General features: G+C 42.9%; 1 protein-coding gene across 1 annotated transcript in view; it reads right to left on the reverse strand.

Moving 5' to 3' along the window:
* The window catches only part of SMARCD3 (SWI/SNF related BAF chromatin remodeling complex subunit D3), a 70,414-nt gene that overhangs the window by 25,399 nt on the left and 30,967 nt on the right, over nucleotides 1–14,048 (reverse strand). Inside the window, exon 4 of the mRNA XM_075705315.1 lies at nucleotides 11,325–11,447. Within this exon, the coding sequence (XP_075561430.1) occupies nucleotides 11,325–11,447 (123 nt within the window). The remainder of the gene's footprint in view (nucleotides 1–11,324; nucleotides 11,448–14,048) is intronic.

A 14,048-nucleotide genomic window follows, 5' to 3' on the forward strand; every position in this document is an offset into this window, starting at 1 on the left:
ATTTCCAACCTAAACCTCCCCTGGCGCAGCTTGAGCCCGTTTCTTCTCGTCCTATTGCTAACTACTTGGCAGAAGAGACCAACACCCACCTTACTACAACCTCCTTTCAGGGAGTTGCAGAGAGCGATCAGGTCTCCCCTCAGCCCCCTCTTCTCCAGGCTGAACACCCCCAGCTCCCTCAGCCGCTCCCCACCAGCCCTGTGCTCCAGACCCTTCCCCAGCTCCGCTGCCCTTCTCTGGGCACGCTCCAGCACCTCAATGTCCTGGTACTGAGGGGCCCAAAACTGGACACAGTATTCCAGGTGCGGCCTCACCAGCGCTGAGTACAGGGGAACAATCACCTCCCTGCTCCTGCTGGCCACACTGTTCCTGACACAAGCCAGGATGCTGTTGGCCTTCTTGACTACCTGGGCACACTGCTGGCTCATGTTCAGCCGCTGTTGACCAACACCCCTAGGTACTTTTTGGCCAGGCAGCTTTCCAGCCACTCTTCCCCAAGCCTGTAGCGCTGCATGGGGTTGTTGTGACCCAAGTGCAGGACCCGGCACCTGGCCTTGTTGAACCTCGTACAGTTGGCCTCGGCCCATCAGTCCAGCCTGTCCAGGTCCCGCTGCAGGGCCATCCTACCCTCCAGCAGATCGACACTCCCACCCAGTTTGGTGTCATCTGCAAACTTACTGAGGGTGTACTCAATCCCCTCATCCAGATCATCGATAAAGATATTAAACAAGGCTGGCCCCAAAACAGAGCCCTGGGGAACACCGCTCGTGACCGGCCACCAACTGCACTTAACTCCATTTACCACAACCCTCTGGGCTCGGCCACCCAACCAGTTTTTTACCCAGTGAAGAGTATGCCCGTCCAAGCCATGAGCTGCCAGCTTCCCAAGGAGAATATTGTGGGAGACCGTGTCAAAAGCTTTGCTAAAGTCCAGGTAGATGACATCCACAGCCTTTCCTTCATCCACCAGGCAGGTCACCAGGTCATAAAAGGAGATCAGCTTGGTCAAGCAGGACCTGCCTTTCACAAACCCATGCTGGCTGGGCCTGATCCCCTGGTTGACTGCACTTGCCTGTTGAGTTCACTCAAGATGAACCTCTCCATAATCTTCCCCGGCACCGAGGTCAGGCTGACAGGCCTGTAGTTTCCCGGGTCCTCCTTCCGGCCCTTCTTGTAGATGGGCGTCACATTGGCAAGCCTCCAGTCATCAGGGACCTCCCCTGTTAACCAGGACTGCTGATAGATGATGGAAAGTGGCTTGGCAAGCTCCTCTGCCAGCTCCCTCAGTACTCTCGGGTGGATCCCATCTGGCCCCACAGACTTGTGAGCATCCAGGTGGCGTAGCAGGTCGTTAACTGCTTCCTCCTGGACTATGAGGGCTCCATTCTGGTCCCCGTCCCTATCTTCTAGCTGAGGGGCCTGAGGACCCTGGGGATGACTGGTCTGGCTGTTAAACACAGAGGCAAAGAAGGCGTTAAGTACCTCAGCCTTTTCCTTGTCCTCGGTGATAATGTTTCCCCCCCACATCCAGCAAGGGATGGAGATCCTCCTTGGCTCTCCTTTTATTGCTGATGTACTTATAAAAGCATTTTTATATGTTTCATTTCTTCAGGCTTGCTCTTATTCCAGCAACTCTGTGATTTCCTGGGTTGCAGAAAACTCTGTAGGGTCATTTCTGGGGAGACACAGGGAATCCTCTCTTTTTATTCCTTAAGATCCAGCTGTGTTTGTGCTATTGCCTTCTCTCAGGAGAGTCCAAATTTCTGCTTTTTCTTCTGGCTTCTTACTCAACAAGGCAGTCCCTCATCCTTTTTGCCTCGCTGACTGCCCTGCCCTGCACTCTAGCTGGCACGATCTCCCCCTCCGAGGGCTCTACCAGGCCAAGTGCACCTTAGGACACGCCAAACGCTAGCCTTCCTTTCTGCAGCTGAGCGACCACCCTTTAAAAGGAACCTACATAGCCAACTGCAAACAGGTGTCAGCCATCACAATTGTCATAATCAGTAACTCTAGACCTGACCTGCAGAGTACAGCCAGATCTGCCGAAGATGTTCTAGTAAGCAGTCTAAAAAAATTGTGAAAAAGGCACCTGGCCATGAACACTGCTTGAACAGTCAAACATGTCCTCCTCTGTACAGCACTGTACTGACCCAGAAACATTCAAGCCTCCTTTCTGAAGCTGCTGCCAAGATGTCCACCTCCTGTTTGTTCCTTATGAGTTGCTGCTCCATTTTTTCCTTCTTTCTGCCCTTCCCGTAATTCCCACTACCACCTCTTCCTTACACATGTCTAGTGTTGCCAGCACCACTGGCTCCTCATAAAAGCTACCTGGGAACAGCTCTGCTCAAGACATTCTGGGAGGCTGACTATCTTATCTTCCAGTTCAATGGCATTTGGATTTGCCCGACATACACTTATCACCAACAGTGGTAATACATACTTTGAGCAGTGGTATTTAAAGAAAATACATTTAGAAATCTCTAGCCAAACATCAGAACCGTAGCTCTACAAATGAACGTTTTCTTTGGACCCGCAGACTCCTTCTCTATCATGACTTTTCTCCTGTCAGCGGTGAGACACTACCATCCTGCCTGATGAAGCAAGATCCTGGCAGAGATCCAAGAGTATAGTCTGAATCTACCCAGTGAGTAGCAACTTCAGCACTCACAGCTATACTGCTATCATAAGGATGTCCAGTCTTGGAAAATGTCAGCTCAGAGATGATACAGACAGTCAAAACTGATCTCGAGGAAGAAGAACAGCAAAATGGTGCTGGCTGGGGTTTTACAGCCACTAAAAAGACCATAAAGTCTCCTTGGCTGAAGACACACACCCAAAATCACTGCACTCTGTTCACTTATCAATACCTCTGGGTTCCACAATAATGTCAAGTTCATATCCAGAAGGCTCTGAGAGTGAGGTATTCTTCCATCTCCAGTTGAGCAACTCCATCTCATCCAGGCAGGAAATGATACATCAGTTATGTGCAACCGGGTTACTCTGCAGCTTAAATACAGCAGTGCAAAATACTTGGGCAAGAAGCCATTGCCCTTCAACAAATTCTGCAAGTTTCTTAGCAATGCACATTACAGCACAGATCTAAAATCTATTCTCCTCTCTGTATGGTGGCTTCTCAGAGAACAGAAAAGCAACCAACCAAAACCCGTGGCCTTATTTTTTACCAGTAGGATTCTCAGTAGCTTGGAGCAAAAACTAAAAAGAAAACTTACAGCTCTAGGGCAAGAAGAAAGTATCACATTTCATCTCTTCAGACACACTGAAACTTTATCACCGACAAAGACTAAGCTCAACAGCGGGGAACTTCATGGAGACTTGATCAACATTGTGAATCAGATAAGCTCTTGTCCCAAAATTAATAAAGGCTTAATATGCTTATTCTCTAAGTGTAAGATACACGTCTTTAATACGCATCTTTGTCTTCAGCAAAATGAACTTCAAATAGCAGTCATATTAAAAAGAAAAGGCGTCCCTAAAAAGCACTGTATTTCACTTACAATTTCTCCTTGAGAAAAAGAAAAGAAAAAAAGAAGCATATGTGACAGAAGATTGGTCACGTCAGTGACGAACTACTGCAAAGGTCTCAGCTATGACAGCAGCACAAATGGCGGGAGAGCTCATGTGGAATGAAACAGATCTAAACAGGAGGCTGACAGGAATGCTGGAGCAGCAAAACTACAGCTTTTTCTCTCTGTAAGTTCTTCAATGTCATCTTCGCACAAATCAATACAGCTTTACGCTTGAAGTAAATGGGTGAAATGCTGGAAATCTGTCAAATCCTTCAGAAAACTACTTCTCATTTATAGTGCCATATTTTTTTCAGTTTCCATTAGCATTAAATCCCTAAAAAAGTCAAATCAGAAACTAAGCATCTGAAGATACCATGATCTGTGTGATATCCCCAAGACAAATCTCCATTGACTTTGAAGTTAAAGTTTCCTTCAGTGAACTCTCAGCCAGGACACAATACCTCCAGGACACTGCCAGGGAACTTGCGCTTGGGATTTCAAACAAATTAACTAAGTTATCAGCAGATAGTCCATTGCCAACTGAATCAAGGAAATCTGGCTGCCAGTCCTATGAATGGTATTCTGTTAAGAGCTCTCTATGCACACCTTAAGGATGGATTTCTACGTACCTCAACACAGCATAAAAACCGCATGCATAAAAGCACAGGAAAGGTTAAAATCTGTGTTTCTGTCTTTGCATAGAGAGTAACCGTTTTGTGGTCTCACAAACTCTTTTCAGGAAGCAAAAAACCAGTGGAAGGTAAAGTAGCATGGAGACTAGAAATCAGAAGACGAAAGGAACAATGACCACTAATAACAAGGGTTCAAGCCTGACCATTATAATAGAATCAAATGAAACAGAGAGTGTCCATATCAGAACTGGAATATAGAGGCATTGCTCACCCAGAGTAGGAGCAAACATAAGTCAGAATTTGTAGAAGAAAAAAAATTACTTAGGTAACTCATGACAACAAAAGATGACAAGAACTTAAAAATGGCCAACCCAAAGCAGGAATATCAGTGACTTGGTAGAATATGCAAATATCATGAATACTAAAAGGAATTACCCAATATTTACTGAGTTCAAAATTGCACCAACACATGAAAAACACCTATAGACAGTTCTATAAAAACTTCAACAAAAGCCAAAAATCTCCAAAAAAGTTGAACAAATGTTATAGAGGAATAAAATGGAGAATAGTATGCACAATAGTCTACAAAATCAGTTATAGCAGCTTATTTAGCAGTTGTGTAGGAAGAGAATCAGGACGTGTATACTGACAGGTGTTAAGAATAGCTACATGCACTAAAAAATTCTTTCTCTACAGTAATTGGGAGGACTGAACTTTTTACCTAAGGAAAGAGAACATTAAAGAACCTCAAAGACCTATTTAAAATACGGGCTGATCACAAGAAGGAGATCAGATGTTTGCATTTTCCTTATCTCACAATGCAAAAAACGGAACACAAAATTATGCCACAAGACCATAAATTCAAACCTGGTCAATGGAAGTATGTCATGTATGCTGTACAAAGCATACTGAACCACAGTCAACCCATAGAACTCATTGTCACAGAATAGAGATTTAAAACGTGCAGGTTTTTAAGTCAGAAGAGACTTTGTTGTCCAGTTCAATTTTCTGTGCAACACAGGCTCTAATCATTCATCAAACAGGGCAGCTCTTTCTAAAGGACATCCAGTGTTGACTTGACATGATGAAAAAATCTATTACATCTCTGATATCTTGCTCTAGTGTTCATACATATGCACATTAATCAGTCTCAACTGATCTATTTTTGAACTGCCAGCTGTTGGACCAAAGCCAAAAGCCCTTTAAAAACCAAACCAAACAAAACAGACAACAGGGAAGGTGCTGGAGTGGCTATATTATGTACAAATCCCAGGAATATCCAGTCATCTCAATATATGAGAATTTTAAACAACGTCAGACCTTTCTGTGTGTTAATATAAACTGGTCTCTGATTACTAGAATTTAGGTGGAGCTGTTACCTACCGTTGGAAGGGTTTCTGGCACCTTCCTATGAAGTATTTAGCACTGGAACACATTACCCAGAGAGGCTGTGGAGTCCCCCACCCTGGAGATGTTCAAAAGCCATCTGGATGTGGTCCTGGGCAACCAGCTCTAGGTGGCCCTGCTTGAGCAGTGGGGTTGGACAAGATGACCTCCAGAGGTCCCTTCCAATCTCAACCAATCTGTGACCCTGTTACGGGTCACTATTCGTAGGGACACTGATCCACACCAGCCTCGTAATTCCTGTTGCCACTGCATGTGGGAGAGGGAAGGTGATTATCAAGATTTAACCACGTTCTCATCAAATACTTAAGCTAGTTTATGATGGGTTAAGAATGCACACGTACTTTCCCTGTTTCTGTTGAGGCTGAGGAGCTTTTTGCCCAGTGGCTTGATGCAGTCCTAACTAGTTAAAAGCAGTGCAGTGTGGTAAGGCTGCGGGTACAGTCTCTGACAGTGAATAGCTATCCAGGCAACAAGCCAACCAGTAATGCAGTTAACACATGTTGGCGTGGTCCCACTGGCAACTCAGTCCTCTCAATAATAACAATGTGTGTAAGAACCCCCATTATCAGTCTAGAGAAGACAACCTGGAAACTCCTAGAGCCAAGTTCAGGGGTGTCCAAAAGGAGGTGGACTCATCTAAAGCCCACTGACTCTGAGGTGACCCTCAAAGATTGGGCGACTGCAGATCAATATACATGTTAAGGCTAAGGACTTACGGTAAGACAACCACAAGCCATGACCCAACTCTCCCAATGTATAACCGCATACTAGTCGGAGGATATATCTGTTGCCAGACTGATCTCCTCACACTAGGGAAAATGTAAGCTAGTTGGCTTTTTTTTATTTTGTAAATTTTATGGTTGATGATTAAAGATGAGAAAATTCCTAACAAAATTCCCTCAATAAATTGTTTTGTTTAAACTGAAATTACCATAAATTCTGTTTTGCCTTCAACATATTTCTACTTTAAATGGCTTATGCAGACATTTCCCCTGAAGAGCTCCAAAATATCTTACCAAAACCACTGTAGTGCTTGATGGAGCTCACCAATGGGCCCTGTGGTCATGGAGCTGGCAGCAACAGTAAGTCCAGGTCACAGGTCTGTATCACGTAATGATTTTCAGAAGCCATGAAGATACAATTTAAAAAATGAAATCTTTGTTTCCCCTCCTTGATTTGGAGGAATTTTGCTTCTCTGACAATTAAACCTGTTTCTAATTTCAAGCCTAACATTTATTCAGTCACCTTTTCCCCATTTGTTCTTGTGCCAGCATTGTCCCTCAGCCTAAATGTTGATACTTTTCTTCCTCTCTGCCAAAAAGGCAGCCACTCCCAGTCCCTCCCAATTTTTTTTTGTGTTTGCATATAAAAGCCGAATGACATTCACCAGGTGAATCTTCCTTTCCCTAGGTTGTTCCAGAAGCTCTTTTTTCACATGATCATTCTAGTTTGAACTGTTCATTTTGAGCATCAATGACACTGTATTCTGGCTTTAACAATCAGATGACATGTCACTAGGGTCTTCTGCAGCAACACTAGAACTTTTCTGTGGCTACAGGGAATTCTAGTTACTGACCTATCCTACGTTTTTTTCTATCAGTAGCATCACATTAAATATAAGATAGTTATTATCAAAATAATAAACCTCACCTTTAATGATGTTTCAAATCAATTGGCAACTGTTTTATAGCAGAAAGTCCTCCAATTAATCCCAGCCAGCACCAAGGCCAACATGACAATCACAGAAAAGAAAGTACACTGCCCACGTGCCACAGACCTCAAAGTGCAGAGGGGAATCTGCAACAGCTAAAAAGTGATAGAGCTGCCACTGCTCTCAGTTACCTTAAATTTTCTTTAGTAATCCCCACCTCTTGCTCTGTAACATCCCATGAAGACCGAATAAAATGTTTTGCTCAAGTTGGGGTAAATGATACGTACCGCATTTGTTGATTGAAGTGAGTGCAGGTTTGATTCCAGTAGGGAATCCAGTAGGGTTCAGAGTATGACACAAAAAATCTCCACAAATTATTTGTTCTTCTGCCCCTAAGAATATCCCTTGGACGCTTGAGGTTTAGAACTCAGTACACGGAAAAGATGAGAGTCTCTTAGAACGACAGAACTGCAGAGCTCAGGTACGAGGTGCTGTAGACACAAGATATACTGAGCAAAAAAACCACAGTCTTGCCTGAGAGGGCAGAGGACCGGGCAGAAACCTTAGGGTTTCAGAAAAAATGCAAATTCCCTTCTGCCAACAATCTGATAGCAATTCCTCAGTCATCTTAAAACCTGAAAGCGGGTGTGCTGGTTTTGGCTGGGATGAAGTTAGCTTTCTTCATAGTAGCTAGTATGGGGCTATGTTTTGGATTTGTGCTGACAACAGTGTTGATAATACAGGGATGTTTTAGTTATCGTTGATCAGTGCTTGCACAGAGTCACCTTTTCTGCTCCTCATACCGCCCTGCCAGCGAGCAGGCTGGGGGTGCACAAGAAGTTGGGAGGGGACACAGCTGGGACAGCTGACCCCGACTGCCCCAAGGGATATCCCACACCATATGACGTATGGTTGGTGTGTGGTGCTTTAGTTGCCGGCTGGGGTTAAACCACAACAGTGGGGAAAGAATCTCAATTTACAAAACCAGGGAGAGAGACATTGTGACTGTATTCAGATGCTACTACTCTTCTTTATCCTAAAAATGGAGAACCTAGGAGTAGAGCGTTTAGTTTGAGCATCTGCAACTACACACAGGTCCGGTAAACTCAATGTCCCACACCAGTTCACTGCAAAAGAGTGACAGTCCCTGGATAACAGGGCAAGACCAAACTATTGTCTGTGGTTCCAGGGCTTGGAGTACGAGCCTTGCTTGTGGGGTGGGTCACTAGATGCCCTTCTTTCATTGCAGTGACCCCTGATTCAAGCCCTGGGATGAAAACCATCTCAGTCTTAAAATTATGTTTATTTCCACAACTGACTAATTATCTCAGGCTTAGACAATGGAGAGAAATAGGCACTTTTTAGTGCATGATTTATCTATAGGCTTTTAAATATCTACTTCTGTACGATAAGAACTGTGCCTTGAACTGCACTGCCTACACTGACTCTCTTGACTATAAAGGGAGCCCAGAGTGACTAGCTTACATATAAATAAACACAATGTAGATGTCTATACTTAGCCAAATAATTCCCACTCCTGAAGTCTACCATGGCCCTAGCTGTCCAGATTTTCAGTAATGCATTCTTCTTTAATGACATCTACTTGTCTGGAGTTGAGCCATATGGTTTCTGTTTCCTTCAGGCCACGGAGCTTGCTATATCTGTACCTCTAGCCACACTGCAGTCAAACAGCCCTGTCTGCCTGACTCTTTCCTAAAAAGTCCTTTCTGGAATTCTGAGTGCGTGAGCGGGTGGGTCTTCCATCAAGTCAGTGGCAAGGACTCTTGCGACAAGCGGCATGCAGCAAATGCTGCTCTGCGGACGAGGAATTCTGAGACTCTCGTAACAAATGTAGTCCAAAAACGTGGGACTGACAGAAGAATAGGAGAGAACACACTAGTACCCAATAGGCAGAAAAAAAGACAGGGCAGGATCTAGACTGGAAAAGCTGGCAGCTGAGAGGGGTTGCTGACAGTGGTAAAGTGAGCTGGCAGGTGGTGAAGGCCGTTTCCCCCCCTTCAACCAACCTCACAACCCCAAGGTCTCCTTGCTTTCTGAGCAATCCCACAGCTGTCACCTGTTCCAACAGTGCAGCTGTTCACAGAAGATCCAAGTAGGATCAATAGGCCCAGCATATTTTATGCACTGTCTTCAATCAAGTGTTTGAAACATTTCCCCCTAAAATTCCTCCAGAATAATTAGTCTTCAGACAGAAGAAAACGGTCTGAGCAACACTAGACCATAAACCTGTGGTTCCCAAAGACTTTCTAGCTACAGCTCAATCACTGTGACCAATATGATAACTGCAATTACAACTGTTAATTCTGAGCAGTCCTGCATATTCCCTACAGATTATCACATACCTCAGACCAATTTAAGTTTTTCCCACCATTAACAGTCCCAGTTTGGGAACCACTGTTTTAAGGCAAATATGTCAAAATTACAAGAGCTTTGATAAGAGATGTAAATGCAGAGATAACTTTTATTGCTGTTACCAATGCCCCAACCATAATAAAATGAAAATACTTAACATGAGAACAACCCAAATTTATCTAGGCTTAGGTCTATTTTGACAGGTCTTGAATTTCACGGCTGCTACACACTAAGTCTAGACATGAATTTGTTTGATCATTCTTTAGATGTTAACTAGCTGAGTAACTGATATTTCAAATGTGTTTGCTGAGCCCTAAACAGAAACATTCTTTTCTGTCTACAGTTTCTGTAGTGTTGTGTCTCCTATACTCTTCCCCATTACAGGCCCTGAATATCTCCATTGTACAGCTTAGAGCTGGAACCTCACGTACTGGTCAATTCCCTAGTTAAAGAGTTTGCCACAGAATAAACATCTTCCTGCAGGTTTATGAATGCAAGGCTAAGTCTTCAATGACTTTTAAACATGGCCAAGTTCCTAGCTGGTTTAAAATAATAGTTCTACCCACATTAAGAAGCTAAGACAAATTATTCCTTCTGAGAGTCCAATCTACTACATACAACACTTTTTGACTACAAACTTGTGACTTAAACCATCCACTCTTCAGCTTCCTATCTATAAAATGGGTATGTTAATGGAATTTAATTTTTTAAATTTTTTTTTTTCTGTTTCATGTATATCAGTTGGAAAAACATCAGAGGTAAAAGCCTTCCACATCTTATCAGATACCTGTACAGTGACAAACAGAATGGAATCTTGATCTTAGTGTGGCTGACACCCATTACTGTGGTACAGACAAGAATGACAGCTTTACTTCACAGTAGACGTACAGCTACAAAACTCTTCATACTACAGGATTTACTATATGAGTGAGTATTCAATACAGTCACAAGAACTTAAATAAGACATGAAAAGAAATTCTTCACAATGAGAGCAGCCAAACATTGGAACACATTGCCTGAAGAGCAATCTCCATCCTTAGAGATTTTCAAAATTCAACAAGGCCTTGACAACCCTGTTTTGAGCAGGAGGTTGAACTAGATGACTTCCACAGTTTCCTCCTACCTAAACTTTTCCATGACTCAGTTGAGTAGACTCAGAAAACTTAGGAAAAGACCATTTCAGTAGGATATTATGAACAGTGAACAGTGAAGTGCTGGACTTGATCCAATAGAAACTGCAGAAAATGTCATCCATTCTTTTCTTACATGAATCATCCTTTTACAGACTATGTAAACGTGTACATTTTTGCAGGATCTTTAACATTTTTTCTGTAAGTAATTCTTCCCATTATATGTTTTTATTCCACAAGTTTAGCTTCTGACTGAATTCTAATAGGAAATTTAATACATCTCTTCAGCACACCCCTCTAATCTCTTATTTTCTTCGTTTTAATCATTCTAATACAAAGTTCCAAAACCAGTGTTTATTTATCCAGAAGCTATTATTCCCCTTATTAAAGGCATTCAGAAACTAGAGCTGGCAATATCCACAGAATTCTCTCCACCAATTTTCCATGCATGCTGCTCCACAGCTACTTATTCTTAGGAGCTTTGTCTGACCTGTTTCAAAATACCTCTGTTAACAGGCCTTTTACTGGAAAGATCATTCCACCATTTATTACAAGGATTATTTTTTTCCCCCCCAACTCAATCTACAAATTTTTCATGACATACCTTCATTGGCCTCTTCAGCGCTTCCTGAATATCCACACGCTTCCGCATAATGGTCTGGTCTAGTTTGCGTTCAAAGGCCAACAGATCCATGTAGGCCTGGGACTCAGGAACCAGCTCCCGGATCTGAGAAGGAAGCAAGGAATATCCAAGCACTGGAAGCAAGAATCTACTGTGTTCCAGAGCAGTAATACTGACGCCTTCCCAGCCCTTACACGACATGTTCAGAAGGAGCTATCCCTAACTAGAAGGAGTAGTTCCCCATTAGCAGGGCAGGTCTCAGTGGCATGGTACGAGCATATGACTAAAAAGCTGGAGCACAGAACTAAAACTAATGAATTCTGGAAGACCCCAGCTGGATCCACAAGGCCCGAATCATGGCTGCTTTTCTTCAAGTGAGGCTTAGCTACAAGCAGCCTGGGAACCACTGCTCTCAGCAATGCAAAGTACGGTAAATTTGTCCTGTTTAAACTAAAAAAAAAATGCTGGGTCTCTCTAGACTAAAAATAAGTGTTCGTGTTGATTTTTTAAAAACAAGTGTTACCCACCAGAAGTGAAAACTGCCGTTTAGGAAGTCAACCTTTGTCAAGACATCTTCTTGGCTGGGGTGAAATTGACCTTCGCATCAACGTTTCAACATGACCAGCTATGAGATATCAACATGATTTTGCCAACTTTTATTGGTATTTTAATACATTAGCTAAACTACATTAGTTCTATTAACAAAGCCCCTTTTTATTTCCCCTTTTCCAGAGAAGTTACCAGAGGAGGTGATATGAAGTAGGTTAGGAGGAAGACCTAACGATCTGAGCTTAGAAATGGGCAAGTATACCCTTACATGAAAAAGTTCGTTCTTAATTGGAAATAACTCATGCAGGCAAACCATAAAAGGAAGGAACTATAAGTAATTATAATAAATCTATTAGACTGCCTTGTGTATTTCTACGATATTCACTCTAGCTTTCACCTATGTAACTAAAATATTTAACTGTTGGAATATGTCTGGTCTATAGGAATTAAAAGCTAGATGGTGTTCCTGTTTTGCTTTAGAATCAGATGTCTACAGTTTTAATTTGGTGTAAGACACAAACACCTGTGTGAGAGACACCAGGCATACACCTGCTCACCATGTTCTGCAAGGACATAAGAACTATTGCATGAGGTCATCCCAACAGTCCGTCTATCCTAGCATTGTGTCTCTGACAGCACTTCAAAGTTGTTGCCCTCCAGCACCTACAACAGCCTGAGGCATGGCGTTCCAGAACCTCAATAAGCAGCGTGTGAAGAAGTACCTCCTTCTGCTCATTTTGAGCCTGCCATCTGTCAGCTTCATTTGATGCCATCTTCTTGCACAGCGAGAGCAGCAGTGGGCAGGCATTTGCTATGCACCTTCTCCATACTGCTCACACATTTTACAGTTTTTTGTCATCCCTTTCTTAATATTTTCCTTTTCCAGCCTGAAGAGGAACAATTCCCCCCTTCTGCATATAGACTGATCAAGACTATAAAATAAATGTCTCTTTCAACCTTATTTATTTGTTTGTTTGTTTGTTTTGAGAGGCTAGAACACCTGCTCTATTTACAGCAGGGCTGACACTTTGGAGAAGCAGAAACCATGGAGCCAGTAACTCTGTTCAGCTTCAGCTGAACCACTATATTTTTAAATGCTTGTATTCTTTCACAAAATCTTAGTATCAGCAGAATAATAAAAGAACATGAATATTTTTAAGAGTGAAGCACAGAGAGCAAGCATTGCCCTGGAAACATCAAGGAGTTGCCAGACAGCTTGCAGAATAAAGACAGGTAGGCAATACTTCCTCCCCGCAGTGAATAAAAATCTTGGGACCCAACAAAAAAACCCCCAATGCTTTTATCCTGTCCCACACAGTAGAAAAGATTCCTCAGTTCCTTCCACACAGAGGAAATTAATCATGCTGTACTGCAGTCAATTAAAAATTCTGGACCCAGAACATAGTTTCAGTCTTTTAACTCCAAGTTCCAGCACAGTCAGCTCACGAACTCCCAGGCACATGATGAAGCACGGAGCTGGCCTACACAGCCTCAAGATAAAGCGTGTACTACAGCTGTGATACAATCTTTCCAGCTGGTTTGCAGGGTACCGGACCCGGGATCTAATGAAATTTCTAAGAAGTTTGTAGAAACAGAAGTAATCTTCAAAAAATATTTCTATTTCACACTTTACTTCTCTTACCACATGAAAGTGAAAAGGTATTTCCTATTCCATTCCTATAACCAAACTGGATGTTAAACATTGTGAGATGTTAAGAAAGCATAAGCACTTCAAAATCAGCCAAGAGACCAGCCTGGTTAGCTCTGTTGGTTAGAGCGTAGTGCTAATAATGCCAAGGTCATGGGTTCAACCCCTGCTCACCGCAGGGGAGTTGGGCTAGATGATCGCTCAAGGTCCCTTCCAACCCAAAGCATTCTATGATTCTATGAAAGATAATACTACATATAATTCCTTGAACTGCAAATGGTTACAGGGTGGGAGAGTACTTGGGAGAAGAATTGTACTTGCCTGTAGTTTGTACTCTTCTCTAGATATGTGTTATGGTCCCAGTGAAGACAGGATACGGGGCTAGATCAAAGGTCTCCTCAGACCAGTTTTGGCTGCTCTTACTGTCTTTTGCCTTCTCACCCTACTATTGGAATAATATTTTGGAGGCATGATAATGTTCCAATTTCATACTGTTTCCCAATTTCCCC

This window comes from Pelecanus crispus, chromosome 2 (genome assembly GCF_030463565.1).
Source record: "Pelecanus crispus isolate bPelCri1 chromosome 2, bPelCri1.pri, whole genome shotgun sequence".
NCBI lineage: Eukaryota > Metazoa > Chordata > Aves > Pelecaniformes > Pelecanidae > Pelecanus > Pelecanus crispus.